Source organism: Martes martes, assembly GCF_963455335.1.
Source record: "Martes martes genome assembly, chromosome: 6".
Taxonomy (NCBI): domain Eukaryota; kingdom Metazoa; phylum Chordata; class Mammalia; order Carnivora; family Mustelidae; genus Martes; species Martes martes.
In genome coordinates this window covers 54049179-54068986 of record NC_137893.1, presented here as the reverse complement: position 1 = coordinate 54068986, position 19808 = coordinate 54049179, and the positions used below count along the sequence as shown (strand labels likewise).

At 39.2% G+C, this 19808-nt stretch overlaps 1 protein-coding gene across 1 annotated transcript in view; it reads left to right on the top strand.

The window, feature by feature from the left end:
- UST (uronyl 2-sulfotransferase) overlaps positions 1–19808 on the top strand; it is a gene marked incomplete at its 5' end in the record, with an annotated part of 290034 nt that overhangs the window by 152197 nt on the left and 118029 nt on the right. Inside the window, one exon of the mRNA XM_080806450.1 lies at positions 15372–15527. Coding sequence (XP_080662576.1) covers positions 15372–15527 — 156 coding nt within the window. The remainder of the gene's footprint in view (positions 1–15371; positions 15528–19808) is intronic.

The following is a 19808-nucleotide window of genomic DNA, read 5'->3' as shown; positions in this document are numbered from 1 at the left end:
CTGGTTGAGTGTGCCCAGTTCAAACATCCTTGCAAGAGGCAGGGTTGAGGGCAGCGCTCCAAAAATCTCAAGGATGGAGCAGGGAAGGGGGTGATTCTCTAAAAGACAATGCAGATACTACTATCAGATGAAGGAGGAAAGATGATAAGTGTTGTTAATTAGAATAACAACTCGAAACTGAGTCAAGCTTGCAACTGGCCTACCATGAAGTTGTGGATACACCATAGGCAAAAAAAAAGATAAATTTTAAACTGATATTTTCACAGGCCAGAGAATAACAGGAATACATTTTCTTTGTTTGTTGGTGAACTTATTAAATACTTAGCTCATTCTTCAAATGAGCAAATAATTGGGCCATTTATAGGAAATGTAAAATAAAATGGTAAAATATAAATGAAAACATATCAGAACCATGGTAAACATAAATTCCAATAGAAGCTGTAATATACAGAAACCCTACGTTCAAAAAACTGCTGTACTTGAACAGCTTTTACCCTCAATTTCCTGGTAGCCAAGAGGAAAAATAGGGCCATAAACAGTTACACACTCCTCATTTTCCACAAAGCAGAAATACACTAGTTTTCCAGGTGGTATAGTGGATTAAAGAGCACACGTTTGGGCTTGAACACCAGCTCTACAATTGACCTTGGACAAATGATTTAATTTGCCTAATTCTCAGTTTTTCATCTTTATATGGGAATACTTGTATTCACAGTATTAGGTTGTTTTACAAATTGGGATAATTACATGTAAGGTACCAACAAGTAAGCCCTGCAATGAGAAAAAAAAAAATTAAGAAGTCAGGAGACAGAGTGGTCAATTACTTCATCACCAACACAGAACTGGATTGTGTGACCCTGTATCTTATGGTATCACTTAATGACCACCAAGGTCATGAACACATCACTCAGTCAAGGCAGCTCTTGATGGGGCCAAAAAATTTTGCTCCAATAGACAGCTTTGTGATAGCCCAACTTGGTCCAAGAGTAAAACCCAGAGTTTACAGAGAAATGGATGGATTCTGTGTCCCTCTAACGATCTTCCTTATGTATCATGTCCTTTAGCCAGGCTTTTGGCAGATCTCAGTGGCTTTCTGTTTGAGGATGCAGTCCCTGGTGGGAGCCTGGAGTGCAGGTTTGGGTGGGTGATGAGCCCCTGGTGTAGGTTGGTCTTCTGGCCTAACCTGACACTCTGGCCTAGGAGGATGGTCATCCTGTTGGCAAGGACTGGATTTTCCCCAGGACTCCCTTCAGAACAGCTCCAGTCTGAGAATCAACAGTAGTCACTTATAACCTGTTGCTCTTCCTCTCATTTCAAACTTCAGGTTTCTTTATTTTACCACGTGTATCTATCTCACCGTGAACTCCGCTAACAAGGATTTTCTCAATCTTCATTCAGTCCAACTCCTTTACACTTTTGGTTAAATCAGAAGTTTTATGTCCAGTGGGGGGGCTCTCTAAATATGAGGACAGTTGTTGCTCTGGGAATGGTCTTCCTTTGTCCCTCTTTTACTGTTTCTGCTTATTATAATAAAATCCTGATGGCAGATATTGATGTCAGGTCTTTGGAAAGTATTTTTGGAAATAGTGATCTCTTTCATTTAGCAGTATGTGATAGCCTGAATGTGTTCGTGGTTCCCTAGAGGAAGTGGGATACATCATCTATCTTGGTGGGAATTTCTGAAAAATCTGTTTACCCAGCACCAAGTCACAAATGAAAACAAATAAAAACCAGCCTACATACTCCTCTGTATGCTGGTGGATTGGGTCTGTATTACTTGCCACACTTTTTAAAAAAGATTTTTAAAAAATTGTTTAAATTGGACATTGGGGAGGGTCTGTGCTATGATGAGTGCTGTGAAATGTGTAAACCTGGTGATTCACAGACCTGTACCCCTGGGGATAAAAATACATTATATGTTTATTAAGATAAAATTTAAAAAAAATTGTTTATTTGAGAGAGAGCACAAGCAAGTGCATGAGAGGGGTGAGGGGCCGAGGGACAAGCAGGCTCTCCACTGAGCAGGGAGCCCGACAAGCTGGATCCTAGGACCCAGAGATCATGACCTCAGCTGAAGGCAGACACCCAGTGGACTGAGCTATCCAGTCGCCCCTACATGCCACACTTATTCAAAATTAATCCATTTAGGAAAAAGATGTACTTGTGAAAAGCCTCCAACGTGTAGGCAGTATGACATTTCTTCATCTGAGAGCAATTTAAATGTCTTATTACCATCTCCAGCTAAAAATACCTTATGAATTCCAGATTCTTTTGTGGAGTTAATCTTAACAGCTCAAGTTCACCTTGTTGCTAATTCTTCATCTCATTTCAGTGTGTGCAGGGTGATGTCGTTTGATGTAGAAGGGGAATGTATTTGATCTGTCCCCTTCTCCAGCTATCAGCAAATCTATGCCAAAGGCTTGGAGGAACTTTTTTATGGGACACAACCAACCAGTAGATCTTTGTTGTTTAGCAATGTTCTCTGTGTATATCATCCTATTACCCCTTCTGTAGCTGAGGAATGGGGTTTCCAAGAATGGATTTTTAAAGAATCAAGAAACAGTAGGTTTCCATAGCAGACCCTATTGCTTGCTTACCCCACATCCATTTCCCCACAGTCCCTCCTCCTTAGCAGAAATCTGTTAATTTGCTTAAATTGTATAGAATGGGAAAGGTTAATCCCATCCTCAACTCAAAGATAACTCCTAAGTGATTTAAGGTGATAAAGGCAGTCTCATTTGGTTTGCTAATGGTTTGTTGAGAGAGGGCTGCAGGCTTGGACCCAGCCAAGGAAATGTGAGTGGAAATTTTCTCATGCCCTTTTAGATAAGATTTTCAGATCTTAAAGGAAACATCCAAGAAGGATAGTCTCTTCTTCCCATGGACTGTGTCATTCTGCATGTAATGGCTGGAATTGCAGCAGCCATTATGCAACATGAGGAATGCTAGTCTGAGCACAATAATGACATACTATGATGGCAGAGCAGGATGGAACAAAGATGTGGAATGGGTCCTAAGATCTCCATACCTAACAATTTCTATTTTGAAAGAGAATATCTTTTCTTTTCTTTATTTGCAGGAGACTGTGTTTTCCTTATTGTTTGAATTGGATTGGGTTTTCTCTTACCTGCAAACAAGAGCACCCTCACTGATGTAGGGAGATATTACTTGAAGCAACCACGGAAATTCTTTAGCCATGTTTAAGCCAGTCGTTCTGAGAGCTGCAGGTCATCAGTCTTCCTGGCCTGTCTCTCTATGCCTGGTGGGCATGAGGTAACACTAGCCCAGAGAGCTGATGAACTTAACATGATGCATTTTCTTTGCATTACATACATGCAACACACACACACACCTCTCAAGAATATGAAAAATGCCGAGAAGCCAACTCAGCACAGCCAAGTCAAGCATGGAGGGCTAGAAATTTCCTTATTAATTCCAACCAACAAGAATCGGGTGGGTGTACTTTGGCAAAAGGAGAATGGCTGATTTGAGGTTACCCAGTTTCTGGAGAATACCAAGGCCCAGCTCAAAGGTCATGTTCTCCGTGAAACTTCTTCCCCTGAGCCTTCGAGGCCAAGTTCATCACCCCTTCTTCCTCTTCCCCTATTACTGTATGCACTTCCACAGTGTCTGAGAACCAGCAGGCCAGTGTTCGTTTCCTTTGTTAGACTGTGAGTTCACACGAGGTAGGGTACTTTTCATAGCCTTTGTTGTATTCATTCATTTTATAGCTATTTATTGAGCTGGGTACTGAAGCTGCAGTGGTAAGGAAAAGCAGATGTGCCCTTACAGTCATGGAATTTAGAGTCTAGTCGGAGGCAGACAATCAAATCAGTGCAATAATCTGTTCATTTCTCGCCACTAACCAAATGACGGACACTCTGTAAGGAGCTCAGGAATTATCTGCTGAATCCAGTCACAGAATTTTCAATATTCCAGAGGGTCTCTTATGCGCCTGAAGGCTTTCCTAAGTTCGTATTGTGGAGGAAAGGCTCCCAGAGGCAAGCAGGGTCCAGACCCAGTGTGTAAGCTCTTTTTAAAGAATTTTTTTTTTTACTTTATTTATTTACTTGACAAACAGAGATCACAAGTAGGCAGAAAGGCAGGCAGAGAGAGAGAGAGAGAGGAGGAAGCAGGCTCCCTGCTGAGCAGAGAGCCGGATGTGGGCCTTGATCCCAGGACTCTGGGATTATGACCTGAGCCGAAGGCAGAGGCTTTAACCCACTGAGCCACCCAGGTGCCCCGCAAGCTCTTTTCAAAGCCTCTGCCTGCATCGTGCTTCGTAACATCTCATTGACCAAAGCAGATAGTGTGGCCAGGCTCAAGGTCCATGTGGAAGAGGTTACACTTTGGATGGATAGAGGGAGGGAGAACTAATTTGGGATGGTTACTGTACCAATCTGCCACACTATTTTAAATTGTGGGCTATGTTATAAAAACCTTAAACTCAGCCAAGGAATTTAAACAATGATCATTTGAATCCAAGAATAAGTTTCTTGCTATAAATTCACACTCAAACTAAAATTTGATTCAGACATTTTACATGGAAAATAATGGTGTGGTTCACAAGAGCAGTGAATCTAAGCCTTTGGTCTTTAAAACCTTTACACAGTGCTTAGATGAGAGAGCGGGGGTATTGACAGCCACGCATGGCTGTTCCCCTGCCTTTTATACTATTTACAGTGAGGGCAATTTTCTCTTGTGACATTTGTAATGAGAATAACTGACTGTTCTCCCCCACCACCAGTTGACTAGTTGGTCCACGCCAACACTATAGCTTATGAAACTTACAATCAATAGTCAACACTTCTCCTCTATTACATTATAAAAAATTAATTTTTAGATTGGGCTCAGAGTATAAATTCTTATTAAAAAAGAGGGCAAAAGAACACATATAAAGAAATAAAGTAGGATTCCTGGGTGGCTTAGTTGGTTAAGCATCTACCTTCAGCTCAGGTCATAGTCCTGGGGTCCTGAGATCGAGTCCCACATCAGGCAGCTTGCTCAGCGGGAAGCCTGCTTCTCCCTCTGCCCCCTACTCCCCCTGCTTGCACCTGCTCCCTCGCTCTCTCTCTTTCTTTGACAAATAAATAAATAAATAAATAAAACCTTCCCCAAAATGAAATGAAACTTAACTTTAGAGCAGACTCTTAAATCTTAAAAGTCTAAAATGTCTATGCATGTCTTATTTGGAGAAAAATGTGATTAAGACAAAATGTGTCCTAGATCTGAATGGAGAACTAAAAACTGAGTATGTGAGTCTGGTGGAAAGATTATCTACCCAAAGGCATCATCATAACTCCATATTCTGGTCGAAAACTTAACCTAAAAGTTAATTGAATCAGTTAATACTAAAAATGGAACTAATTTGAGGACCCACTCCTTCTTTGTTCTTTCCAGTAAATCTGCAGCTCACTTTCCGAGTTCTGCTTGATAAGGAACTTGTAGATCACAGAATACATAGCATATAAGAAAGTGCTGGAAATGGCTGGAATTGGCTTAGATTTACTACAGCAATATCACTTACAGTGTCTTTGAGCTCAAGAAAACATTCAAGGTATATACACAGGACGAGGAGGGTTAAATAGGAGTGCCAAACCCATACGGGGTTTCTCCATTTGATTTTGATTGTAAAAGCCATCAAGAGGGTTTGAAGGGCCCTTAGAAGAGTGGAAAGAGGTTCTGAGCACATACAGTTGGCCTACCATGTGCATGTAGAACAAGACTAAGTCCCACTTTGAAATATTCCTTTCAGGATGGTTTAGCCTGTAACGCTTATCCATCCCCCACATTCTGCTCATGATTCATATATATGGCATGTGGACATCATTCCTCTTTTCTGTCAAACATCTGAGTGTTCCATGGACTCAGTTTTCTATAGACCACACTGAGGTTTGAACATAAGAAACTGTAACAGATTATGGGCTTCTTCTTGCCTGTGATTTGTATACTGGCCAGACAAAGAAGCATCGAGAAGGTTACAGAATTAAAAAAAGTGAATCTGCCATTTCTTAATACTTTTTTTCATTTGTCAATTTGAAATTTGAAAGTATTCATCTTCTTGTCCATGGCATTGATAGCGATCACCCAAGGTCATCTGAAATTTGAGTTTTTAATCAAGCTTGGACTCATTTTTTCCTGAAGAATACTTCAGAGTTCTAACTTTAATAGTTTAATCATCACATCCAAAAATTGCTTCTGGCTCCTTATGAAAATTGCTTCTTTGTATGAGGATCCTGTTATAGTAAAAAGGTATTACATTCCCGCAAATAACATAATGATGTATATAATGGAGATAAAGACATTAGATAGATCAGAATGGAATGAATATTTAGAAGTGTAAGATTCCTTCCAAATAAATCCCTGAACGAACATCTGTAAGTATTGTGCAGTCCTGCCTTAACATCATGGGACGTGAAGGGGGAGGGGACTTGAGATCATTGGGTTCAACATCCCCAATTTGCACTTGCAGAAATGTTGGCCCAGAGGAGTTGTTCAAGGTCACTTGCTCAAGGTCACTCAACTAGTTTGGCTGAAGGGAAAGTCAAAGTTTTATGACTTTCAATCCAAGGAACTTTTTCTCTATCACCAAACTTTTTCTTTTGTAATATGGCAAATAAGAGTGTTGAGAAAAGTTGATAGATTTACCTTATAGTTTTAGGAAACAAAACAACCAAAAGAGCATCCTTAATAATGACCAATATGACAGCATTGGTTCTATTACAACATTTAATAGTATTTTTATCCAGTCTATCTAAGTAATAGACACATATTTATTAAATACCCACTATGTACATGAAATATCTAATCTATTACAGGAATAAAATAGATGAGCTTGTACTGCCTTGTAGTTATTCGTCTTTCTGTAGATAGCATTAGACATGAGACTACTTGAAGAGGGAACAGGGAGAAAGGAAAAAGCATAAGGTTCATACTTGGAAAGCCTTCTGGGAGAAGATAGGTTATGAATTAATTAGAAGACACAGGGATACCATTTTTGAGTACTGGATAGAAAGAACTTTCTATTCAAGAGGTTTGGCAGTGAGGGAACATAGAGGATTTTTTAAGATTTATTTATTTATTTATTTACTTGTAGAGGATGGGTAGAAGGAGAGAGAGAAGCCTCAGGCAGACTGCCTACTGTGCATGGAGCCCAACATGGGGCTCCATCCTGGGACCCTAAGATCATGACTGAGCTGAAAACAAGAATTGGATGCTTGGGGTGCCTGGGTGGCTCAGTGGGTTAAAGCTGCTGCCTTTGGCTCGGGTCATGATCCCAGCATCCTGGGATCGAGCCCCGCATCCGGCTCTCTGCTCAGCAGGGAGCCTGCTTCCTCCCTTCTCTCTCTGCCTGCCTTTCTGCCTACTTGTGATCTGTCTGTCAAATAAATAAATAAAATCTTAAAAAAAAAAAAAAGAATTGGATGCTTAACCAACCATGCCACCCAGGTGCCCTAAGTTCTTAATTGAGTCCTATGTGTTTCCTCCTCTAGAATGGAGGGAATTAGCGCAGGATCTGTAGAGTTGATGGTGCTTACCAAACGGAGATGCATTTGTCAGAGGACCTAGCATGGCTTGATGGGCAAAAGTCAGCAACAAGTTCTATCAAGTTCAACTGAAAGGTTGAAGCTCTACGCAGGCTGTGGTGTTTGGTGATGGTTTTAAACAGAGAGCTGGAAGTGATTAAAACTGTGGGGAGGAAGAGAAGCATAAGAAGAACATCAAAGAAGATTTATTATATGACCGGTCAAAACAAGAATGGGACATGGACAGAAATGTCAAAGGTTTCAAAAGAGAACCACGTTCCAAAAGTTCAGCACAAATTACTGGAACTTTTTTTTTTCTATTTCTTTTATGAATATATCTGACAAGGAAAAATACTAAAATCTAGTTTTAATTTTTAAGGCATTTCCAGGTTATATCTTAACAGCAATATAGGTAAAATGAATAATAGTTTAAGAAGAGAGGATCAGGGCGCCTGGGTGGCTCAGTGGGTTAAGCCGCTGCCTTCGGCTCAGGTCATGATCTCAGGGTCCTGGGATTGAGTCCCACATCGGGCTCTCTGCTCGGCAGGGAGACTGCTTCCCTCTCTCTCTCTCTCTGCCTGCCTCTCTGTCTACTTGTGATCTCTCTCTCTGTCAAATAAATAAATAAATAAAAATCTTAAAAAAAAAAAAAAAGAGAAGAGAGGATCACTTATTGGCTTCTAACCCAACCCTCCACTTTTATGGATGAGGAAGGTGTGACATGGCTGACTCCTAGCACCACAGTGTTCTGGGAAACTTTAAAATGAGGACTCACCAGGTGGGTCTGAACTGCTGCTCAAAGTCATAAGGACAGTGGGGAGCAGCTATGTCCCTTAGTGTGCCCACATTAGTATGAGCAGCCATGGGAGAAAGGGGCTGTCGAAATCCCATGGTGCAGTTTTGTTCCTCAAAGAAAGCCGTTTCATCTTCAGCATAACATTAGAACCGTTAGGTCTAATGCTTTGACAATGTTTAGTATAAATTTCAATAGGTTACTATGCATTCCCATTAGCCAGCACACCTGTTCTCTAACCAGCCCCGATGAGTCGGCATTACTCTGGAGTGAGAGTATTTGGCAGGCTAATCATGACTTTTAACTCGGGTTGGAGGCCATCAGCACTCCAGGGAGACCCAAGGAAGACAGGACACGCTTTTCCCCAACTCCCCTCCAGCATTTATGTAGGCAACCCTCCCCCCAACCTTGGCCCCTTAGTGGTAGCCAAGGCTCCTGGGAGCATGTTAGAGCTGGATTTCTGACCCTCATCCTAGACTTTCTGTTTCAGTTAGTCTTAAAGTGGGGCCCAGAAATCTGTAGCTTTAAAGTTGCACAGGTAATTCGAATATACAGCCATTTGGGAACCGCAGCTTGTAACATACCATATTAAATGTCATTTTGCAAAGGCTTAAAAATAAGCAGGATTGACATTAATTCTTCTAACAAGACCACTCCCCAGAGAGTCCTGTAATCATAAGCGGTGAAAATGTTGGTCCAGCCCAAGCTTGCTTTTTACCTAGAAAGTCTTCTTTATCCCCTTTCTCATTGCAAACCAGGGACAAGCGATTGCAACCGTGGACGTCATCTGGTGGTAGTTACTGTTGTGCTCAGGATTTTGGAAAGACTTCTGTTTATTTGGCATGCTCCACACAAGCCTGTCAGCCCCTGGGGATTTGTGGCATTTGCAGAACTTACAAGGCAGGCAACATAAAAATATATAATTCATAGAGTGAACTATTTTGGAGCTCCCTTCACTTTTACAAATTGGCCATAAAATAGAAACCACAGACATAACATTCATATAACCATAGTTGCCAAGAATGAAGAATCATTTGGGGAGTGGGGGAGGATGAGGACTTCTTTATAGGGCATCCAAAGAAAGAGTAAATGTTCAAAATTTGTATGTAATTCCAGTTGGGATATGGTTTTTCTCCTGACAATTGTCAAATATCTGTTGAAAAAGGAACAGGGCTATTGAGGTTGACCTTAAGAGTCGTTTGAAAGTCATTAAACTTATCATCTGAAGGCATTTGCTTGTCTTGATAGACATTTCAAGTGTATTTAGGATTTCATATATGTTTTACTATGACTTATTGCTTTCTGGTTTTCCCTTTCCTGGTGGAAGTGGTTCACAGTATCCAAGGCTCTGTGATTGCCTACAGTAGACTGGGGGAAGGAGCGAAGGGGAAACTGGATTTTTTTTTTCTCCTCTTCACCCATTAGCTGCTTTGACATTCTGGGAATTGCATTAGCTTCTAAAACATGTCTTCTGGAAGGAGAATGAGAGCCTACTCAACTCCTGTCTGTTCCACCTGAGCATTCCAGAGACTTGGGTAATGAGTGAGTAATGGCCAATGACACTGGCTGTGATCGTTGACCATTGACAAAATAGCATTTAATGGAGTTGGACACATGCAAGACATAAAAGAGGAAATAGTCTCTCTCACAGAAGTCATACTAAAAATTATTTTCACCATTTGATGTTATATTAGAGTGTCTTCTTAGGGGTCAGGAGAGCCATGAGCTGGGTTTTGGTTGTTATGTGCCACTTTTCAATCTTGAGAATGCCAATTGATCTCTCTGAGCCTTGGTTTGCTCATCTAAAAATAGTCATGATATCTCCCTCACAGAGTACTCGAGAGGATGAAAACACAGCATAAGAGGAAACTCGAGCCAAGCTAAACACAATCGGGCTTGGCGTGAGGGTGACAGAGAGCAGTAGTACTGGGGTGAGGAGGGGATTGGAGTGGGTGGATTATTCATAATTGCTCTAGACTCAAACTCTGTTGTTCTGTGAGTCTATCATCTATGGGGAAGAGGGGGACACACAGGGGAGTTACTTAGGTGCTATTAGTGATACTTGAATTATTTGGTAACTTAACCTCCCAGAGAAATGCCCAGCTAGAATGAAGACACACTATTCAACTCAGTGTCGTTAACAAGGATTAAAAGCATTTACATGGCACAGAGCCTAGGACAGGGTCAGGGTCAGCCTTTCATAAAAATCAGTTCCTTTTCCCCCTTCTTTTCCAGAAAGAACGCTTCAAATAAAAACTGGCAATGATTTTTAAAGCAGACCTTCAGGAGCCGATCTATAGCTCTACCAAAGCGGAGATGAATCAACTTGTTGCTGTTGCTAATTTTATCACCTTATCCAACATCAACACATTGATTTCGCCTGCTTAAATTTGCCAGTTTCCAGAGCATTACATAGGTTCTTTTAGAAAATGATTTAAAAGCCCCATCCTAACTTTGAGAAAGGTTTATGTTTGTGATGGTGTATGTTGTGTCTTTAACAATCACCAGACTGATTCCAGCTTCATCCAAAAACACATTTTTAGTTCAGTTTTCCTACCCTGTAGCTGTGTATTGGTGTTTAAAGAAATGGTAAAAATAGAGTCACAGTGGGGATGTTAGGCTCTCTTTTCTTTTCAAATGTTATTGTAGATACAGCTGTGGGAATAATGCAGGGATTTTTGTTTTTATATAAGTTTTTTTTTTAAACTAAGGTCTGATTGACATGTAACATTATATTAGTTCCAGGTATACAGCATAATGATTTGATATCTGCGTACATTGCAAAATGATCACCGCAGTAGGTGTAGTTAAATATGTCACCATACGTAGTGAAAACATTTTTTTCTTGTCATGACAAAAGTGTTCCTCTTAAATAACAAATATTTATAACTGTTATTTGGTAAGCTCCCACAAGACTAATGAAAGAATTGGAATGAACATTTTTTTAAAAGATTTTTTTTCTAAACTTATTCATTTGAGAGAGAGAGCATGAGCCGGGGTTTGGGTTGGGAGGAGAGAAGGAACCAGACTCCTGCTAAGCAGGGAGCCCAACTTGGGGTTCAATTCCAGGACCCTGAGATCATGACCGGAGCTAATGGCAGATGCTTAAGTGAATGAGCCACCCAGGCACCCCATGAGCATTTTTTTTAACTAACAAATAAGCAAAAGATAGATAATATCTTTAGTTATTATCAAAAAGAAATAGATGGGAAGCCTGCTCTTGTGTTAATGACTCAGAAATTTCAGGAGACATTAAGGTTTTCACTGAAGGTTTGTAACTATAAGTGCCTCAGTTCTTCACGTAAATCTTCTAAGATATGTCTGTACTCTTGGGGTAAAGCACTTGCGAGTGTGATAACTCACTACTTCTTAGTCAGCAGTTCAGATATAACAAACAGCTCTCCCTTGCTCTACTAGGCTGTGCTAGAAGACAGGGAAGATGCATTCGTCCCAACTCTTAAGACGTTTATTTCTTCAGAGAAATGAAAATTTGTGTTTATATTAGCAGCTCTGTCACTCCAACCTGGTTATTATGGGAAGTCTAACTTACAAACACTGTTAATATCCTATTATATTGCAACCTCCCTGGATTGTGACCTCATGAGGAAGACTATATATGACTTATCTGAATATCTGAACTGCTGCCATTGTTGCCAGTGAGCACACTCTTTGGGCACTCACTGACAAAACTATAAGCAAAATGACCTATTATAATGATTATCTTTCTACCCTGATGCCTTTTATTATCATTTGGTTAGAAAGGTCAGCTGTATTTGAAGATTCTCCTGGTCTCACATTTTAGCAGAATCGTTGTGTGAGTTATGTTAAACAGCACATTAAATACCTCATTGAAGTCAACCAATCAATGTTTGTTGAGGCCCTATATATATGTATATGGCATGTTCTAAGCAGTATGACACACAATAAAAGATACCGACTGGTCCTAAAACAACCACCACCACCACAACAACAAGGTATTGCTCATTAAAAAAATATATATACTGGAGAAATTATATCAAAATGGTACATGATATAATTGCTAAGTGAGTGATACAGATATTATGTTTTACTCCAATGGCAAGTAGCCAAATTTACTCCAATGGCAAGTTCCAAATTTATGAAATGTTACTCTGCATATAAAATATTTCAGAAAAGTAAGTAAACCTGTAATTACAAGGGCAAAATTCATATTATATAGAGTAGGCAAGTTAGGATATTTATGTTTATATTGTACTATAGCTTTGGGCCTTTTTATGGCCTTTTGTTATAGGGTATGTTCTGAATGAAGGACTTCTGAAGATCTTTTGTCAATTGTTACTCAATGTTGAGCATTCAAGATGGAAATATTATCTTTATTGGGGATATTAATATTTAATCAGTGGCTTTTCATAATGGCTTCTTAGTCTATCAAAATCATTATAAACTGGATAATTCAAAAAGAAAAAGAAAGGGCATCCATATTGGGAAGGAAGAAGTAAAATTATCTCTGCAGATGACACAATCTTGTATATAGAAAATCCTAAAGAATCCACACAAAAAAGCTATTCAAGCTAATAAATGAATTCAGCAAGACTGAAGAACACAGGATCTATATACAAAAGTAAACTGTTTCTATCAGTGAACAGTCAATCCAAAAATGAAATTTAGAGAACAAATCCATTCAAAATAGCATCAGAAGAGTAAAAGGAGTGTGAGGCTTATATGCTGAAAACTACAAAACACTGTGAAACAGATGAAATGAGAACTAAATAAAGTGGAAAGACATCCCATGTTCATGGATTGGAAAACTTAATATTACTAAGATAGCAGTAGACCCTAGATTGATCTACAGTTTCAACACAACCATATCAAAATTTCAATTGCCTTTTTTTTTTTTTTTACAGAAATTGACAGACTAGTTCTAAAATTCATATGGCATGCAAGGGATCCAGTATAGCCAAAAAATCTTGAAAAGGAACAAAGTTGGAGGAACTCACCCTTTTCAGTTTCAAAACTTATAACATAGTGAGAGTTATAAGAACTGTGTGGTACTGGCATAAGAATAAACACATAGATCAATAGGGTAGAACTGAGAGTCCAGAAATAAACTCATAAATCTATGGTTAGTGGATTTTCAATAGGTGCCCAACAATTAAATAAAGAATAGTCTTCAATAAATGGTGCTGGGACAAATGGCTATTCACATGCAAAAGAATGAAGTTTGATCACTAGCTGACATCATACACAAAATTAATTCAAAATGAATCAGACCTAAATGTTTCCACTAAAACTATAAAACTCTTAGGAGAAAACATTCATGTGTTAGGCAATGGTTTCTTAGCTGTAATACCAAAACCATAGCGCACTGAAGAAAACTTAGATAAATTAAACTTCATCAAAATTAAACACTTTTGGACTTCAAAGAACACAGTCAAGAAAACCCGTAGAATGGGGAAAAATATTTGCACATCATATATTCACAAATCCAGAATAAATATAGCACTTTTAAAACTCAATAACAAAGAGACAAATAACCCAGTCTTAAAATGGGCAAAAGATTTGAACAGACATTTCTCAAAAAAAAAATATACAAATGTCCAATAAGCATATGAAATATGCTCAACATCATTATTCATCCGGGAGATGCAAATCAAAACAATGAGATACCACTTCACATCCATTAGGATGGCTATAAAAAAAAATGGGCAATAGCAAGTGTTTGCAAGGATGTGGAGAAATAGGAACTTTCATGAATTACTGGTGAAAATATAAAATGGTGCAGCTGCGTTGAAAACAATTTGGCAGTTCTCCAAAGAATTAAACAGAATTACCATATGATCCAGCAGTTCCACTCCTAGGATATACACAAGATGAATCAAAAACATATGTCCACATAAAAACTTATACACAGATGTTCATTGCAGCATTATTCATATTATTCATAGTAGCCCAAAAGTGAAAACAATTCAAATGTCCATCAACTCATGAACGTATAAACAAAATATGGTATATCCATACAATGTAATCTTATTTGGCAATATAAAGGAATGAAGTACAGATTCACACTATAATATGGATGAATTTTGAGCACATTATGCTAACTGAAAGAAGCCAGACACAAAGGTCACATACCATATGATCTTATTTGTAAGAGATGTCCAGACTGCTATAGGTGAAAACCATAGAGACAGAAAGTAGATAAGTGCTTTCATGGGACAAATCAGTGAGGGAAATGAAAGGTGAGTGCTAACGGGTATGGAGTTTCTTCCAGGGGTAATGAAAACACTCTGCAATTAGATAGAGGTGATGGTTGCACAACTTTGTGAATACATTAAAACCACTGAATTGTACACTTCGAAAGGGTGAGTTTTATTGTGAGTTTTTATTTATGTCTCAATTTTTAGTTACTGGATTTTTTCATGGCCACTCTACAAATTAAGTTCTAATAAAGCATAATATAACCTGCAAAGGCATATTGTCATCAAAGCACATATTTGTATATTTTGTTCCTAAGAAGAAACAAAAGAGGTTTCCTAATTATTCTTACAGTTGACCTGAAATTTTACCAGTTTTAAGTATCAGGGCATAAAGAGAGATAATGAATCCAAGATTTCTCTCAAGTTATATTATGAAGGAAAAACATGAGCTCATTGCTTCCATTCTCCCATTGACTTGACAAGGACCTTTCTCATTTAGACTGATTAGACATTTGTTGTTCTGAAGTTGAAGGAAGAATCCTAATTGTTCTAACCCAAAGTCTCGTTTTTTTGGTTTTATTTTATTTCTTTTCAGTGTTCCAGAATTCATTGTTTATGCACCACACCCAGTGCTCCATGCAATATGTGCCCTCCTTAATACCCATCACCAGGCTCACCCAACCCCCAACTCATGGTCCATATATACAATACAATATCCATCAGAAAGGGTGAATACCCAACTTTTTTATCAACATGGACGGGACTGGAGGAGATTATGCTGAGTGAAATAAGTCAAGCAGAGAGAGTCAAGTATCATATGGTTTCACAGGAGGAATAACACCAAAATCTCATATTTGCTCTCTCATTCTTTCCCAGGTGCTACCTTTCCCCAGCCAGGTGGTGTACAACAGAGTAGGCAAGTGTGGGAGTCGTACTGTGGTCTTGCTTCTGAGAATCTTGTCGGAAAAGCACGGATTCAATTTGGTCACGTCAGACATTCACAACAAAACCAGGCTTACTAAAAATGAACAAGTAAGTTGTCTTTGCCCGTGATTCAATGTACTTCTGTGTCAATTCATTTGTGTAATTAGTGGGTGTCTTATAAGACATCCTTCAAACACCTAACAAATGAATACCAGAGTTGCAGCATCATACTGTTTTTTGCCAGAGTGTAGATGGAAATTTAAGTTAAAGGATCTGAAGGAAGTCTTTAGATGGGAAGTTTCCCTGAAGGGATACTTCTATTAAGATGGATGAAGGATGGTGTACACTTATCACTGTCTACTTAGCTGAAATTAGCAAGGCATGATTCTCAAATAATTACACCACTGAGCTACAAATTACGCTGACATCCTGACAACAAAAATAACAAAACAATTTTCATATTTCTTTTTTTGCTTTTTTCCACAATTGCCATAAGTCTTTATGGTTATATTAAAGAGAAAATTCTCTTTGGGCCAGGAATCTGATTGAGTAATAGAGGAGCATGAGCTTCTTGCTATGGGTGAGCTCAGGGGATCTTGAAATTGCAAAGCAGCACTTGGCATATTCAGTGGAAGCCAAAGAATTACCCCATTTCCCAGGAAGAAGTCTGCCTCGATGTGGCCGAGTCATACCAGTGGGCATGCTGGTGGAAGATTGGGGTGCTGTAGTCTGCGGGGAGGCTATAAAGACAGGTTGTACTCTGTAGCTTCTACAAAAGCAGGGTAAACAGTCTCCATTGAGGTGGCTTGCTCATGTCCAAAAGTTAGGCCCAAGGCTCTCACGGTGATTTTACAAGGTCAGTTTTGTTATTGGTCTTAACAAGTTGCTTTTGTCCCCATGCTACCAGCATGACTCTGAGTTCTTCAGAAAATAGAACCAGTAGGATGAAGATAGATAGATAGATAGGGTAGATAGATAAAAAAGGGGTTATTATGAGGAGTTGGCTCATGCAATAATGGAGGCCAATAAGTCCCACAATCTGCCATCAACCACCTGGAGACCCAAGAAAGCCATTGGTGTCATTCAGTCTTAGTCCAAACATGAAGGTTTGAGACCCAAGGGAGTCAATGATGTAAATCCCAATGCAAGGACAGGGGAAGATAAGATGTGATAGCTCAGTTTACTCAGTGAGGCAGAAAAAAAGGGGACAATTCCTTCTTCCTCTTCATATGTTTCTATTCAGGACTTCAAGGGAGTTGATGATGCCCTCCCACACTGGGGAGGGTGGTCTGCTTTACTAAATCCACTGATTCAAAGGCTAATTTCATCTGGAAACACCCTCACAGACACACCCAGAAATATTACTTAATCTGGGCACCCCTTGGCCACTCAGGCTGACATATAAAATTAACCATCACTCTACCCAATGAGTACAGAAATTTCGGGAATAAACAAGACACATGGTTTACTATGAGATTGGAACCATAATTATGGAAATTTTTACCCATGCCCACTTCTTTCTGACATAATTCCCACCTTTGAGGCATTCAAAACCTCCCAAACAGAAGGCATCTTGTTATCAATTTACAATAGCCTGTCTTTCTCTTTTATCTTGGGGGATGGTAGGACTCTCTTAAGACAGTAACACAACTAGTCATACTCACTGTAAAGCCAGTATGTTCAGTGTCTCCCAGGGCAGAGATCCAAAATCCCCTTCCTTTGAAAACTTCCATTAAAGGGTCTCTGAGCATCAAGTTTGAACAGTCATTTCCAGTCAGCAAAAAAAATTTTGAGATCAGCTCTTACAGGTTGTGTGGTAGGCTCTCTAGAAAAATGACACTTGGTGACATTTAAGGACACCACCATTTATGAATAACTTGAAAAGGACTAGGTTCTCTTTCATTTCCTTAGCTTATTGAATAGCTCATCTTTTCAGGCTGGTTATGCCCTTGTCACTGCCAGAAAGAAAGTGACTAAATAATTAGCCTATGTTATTGCAATTTTATTACAATTATTAAATTTGCTTTTCCTTGGAGTCTAGGTCCTTGCGTCTGTGTGTCAGATTATATTTAAATATTCCTACATGTGGAAAGCATGCCCACTTTTCAGATATCTCATAAGACAATGCAGGTTGATTTTAGTGCCCACTGCTGAAAGGGCACAAACAAACCAGAGAGAAGGGACGAAGGTCACCACAGCGTGAGATACTGTGATGTTCAGGAATGCCCTAGAAGAGAAAGGACAAAATGTGGTGTTTAAACTGGGGCTTTGCATCTGCTTTGTTTCCTATGAGAAGCAAATGTGAGAAAGTAAAATACAGTTGTCACTGTCAAGAGAAGCATGTTAGATTTTAAAATAACAACAATTTACTAACGGTATATACATTGTTAAATCCAGAAGGGGTTAAAGACAGAGTCATCCTCCTCCTCTAAAAGAGAGGTTAGCTCTCATCTGTTTGGAATGATTGGCTTGTCTGGAAGCCAGGGAACAGACTAGACAATCTTTTAAGGTTCTTTCCAGCCCTGTGATTCCATGATATATTTATATAACTTCCAGCATAATCTGTGTATGGTGTAGTTGAAACACTTCTGATTCCTGTGGTCAGTGTGACCTAAAATGTATAGCATTACTTCATGATTCCAGATTTCTATTAAATTATAAGGCAAGTCTTAAAAACTGCAGGCAATGATAAGGTAGGAAAAAACAAACATTTTGGCTGTGACAGCAAACGTAGCGAGTGACAGCTGCATCTCTGCTTCTAGCTGACTGGTGGGACATGCAGAGACAAGAAGCTCAGGAATGCTAAAAGGAACTCTTTCCCCCGTTATACGCATCCCTTGTGCTCAAGTTACGGAGCGCATTAAACAAGCGGGGAAAAAATATTATTTTAACCTAGTATATTCAAGAAATAATTTGCAGTAAGAATAGTCCCTCTGCTTGGTAATTTATTAAAGGAAAAAAGAAGATGTGATTTTGGAGATGAGTTAACATTTTACAGTCAGTGGTTCTCAACCTTTAAGTCGGGGAGCTCTGACGACATGTTCCTATGGAAACACTGTTCCCCACAGCTAATAACAATCCCATTTCAGGTGCTGCATGAGTTAAACAGGCCCTTGTGGGCTGGCCTGGTCTCTCTCCACCATGTAGAACATTTCTTTTATGAGAAAATGTGTTCCAAGTTCCCAACGACTGACTTACAAATGAACTTTAGAATAGTATCCACTCATAAGACTGGAATTATCTATATCATTCCATTCATACACAAAGGCACTTCTCAGGGCCAGAGTCAAATTTGTGCATACATTTCTCCCTAGAGGATAGCTGTCATTAGACACACACACACACACACACACACACACACACACACACAGAATACTAAGTTTAACTAAGTCTATTTAATGGAATAAGACACTAAAGGGATTATTAAAAAGGAAAGGGAGACCGAAGACACCAAATGTTACAATACCTATAAAAATCCCATTACACGTGCCCTTATAGAAACAGAAAGACCACTGAAGTTTATATTTTTAAAACTTTACCTCAACAGAAGAGTGTGGACACCTGCTGCTGGCCAAATGCTGGACCTTTCCGGGATATAAGTTGCAAGCCCATGAACACATCATCTCATGTATACTCTGAAACCAGATTTCTGTGTCTTGGGCTGCTTTAGATAATCTCTTAGAAAATCAGAAAATGGAGATGATATACAATTTGAAAGCTAGGGAACTGTTTATCCAGAAGACATGAGTGTGATCGCCAAAAGACTCATAGCCATCTTTGTTAATGGTCTGATGCTATTTCAGATCATGGCTCTGAGTGCAGTGAAGGTCAAAGTGCACCACAGGCACATCATGGATATAAAGGATTCAAAATTATTTCATTGTTGTGGGAGAGGGGCAAAAACTGTTAGCACAGGAACCAAAGAGATCGAGAAAGGAAATAATTTTACTATTTTTATTTATGTCAGAGCTACTGAGAATCACAGATTGGAAACGGTACCTACCACAGGCTCATTATTTTACTTTATTACTTCATGTCATTCTTGTGGACCAAAAGTTACACCAGTGAGTGGGTACAAGTCTTAATTTTATGGATGGGAAAATCAAGGCACCCAGATTAAGTCACTTTCCAAATATAATCTAATAGAACATCTGTGCTGCTTGGACTTGAACCTAGGTCTTCTTGAATCCAAAGCCATTCTCCTGATGCAGTGACTTTCCATTCTGGCAGCAGAGCAGAATCTGTAGCAGAGTCTTTTGAAACATATAGTTGCAATGGCCCTTCTCCTGGAGATTCTGGGGTAGAGGCCAGAAAACTTTGTATTTTTTGTTTTTAATGAAATGTCATAAAGGGTTAGGAATCCTGTCAAAACTATCATATCAGCATTTC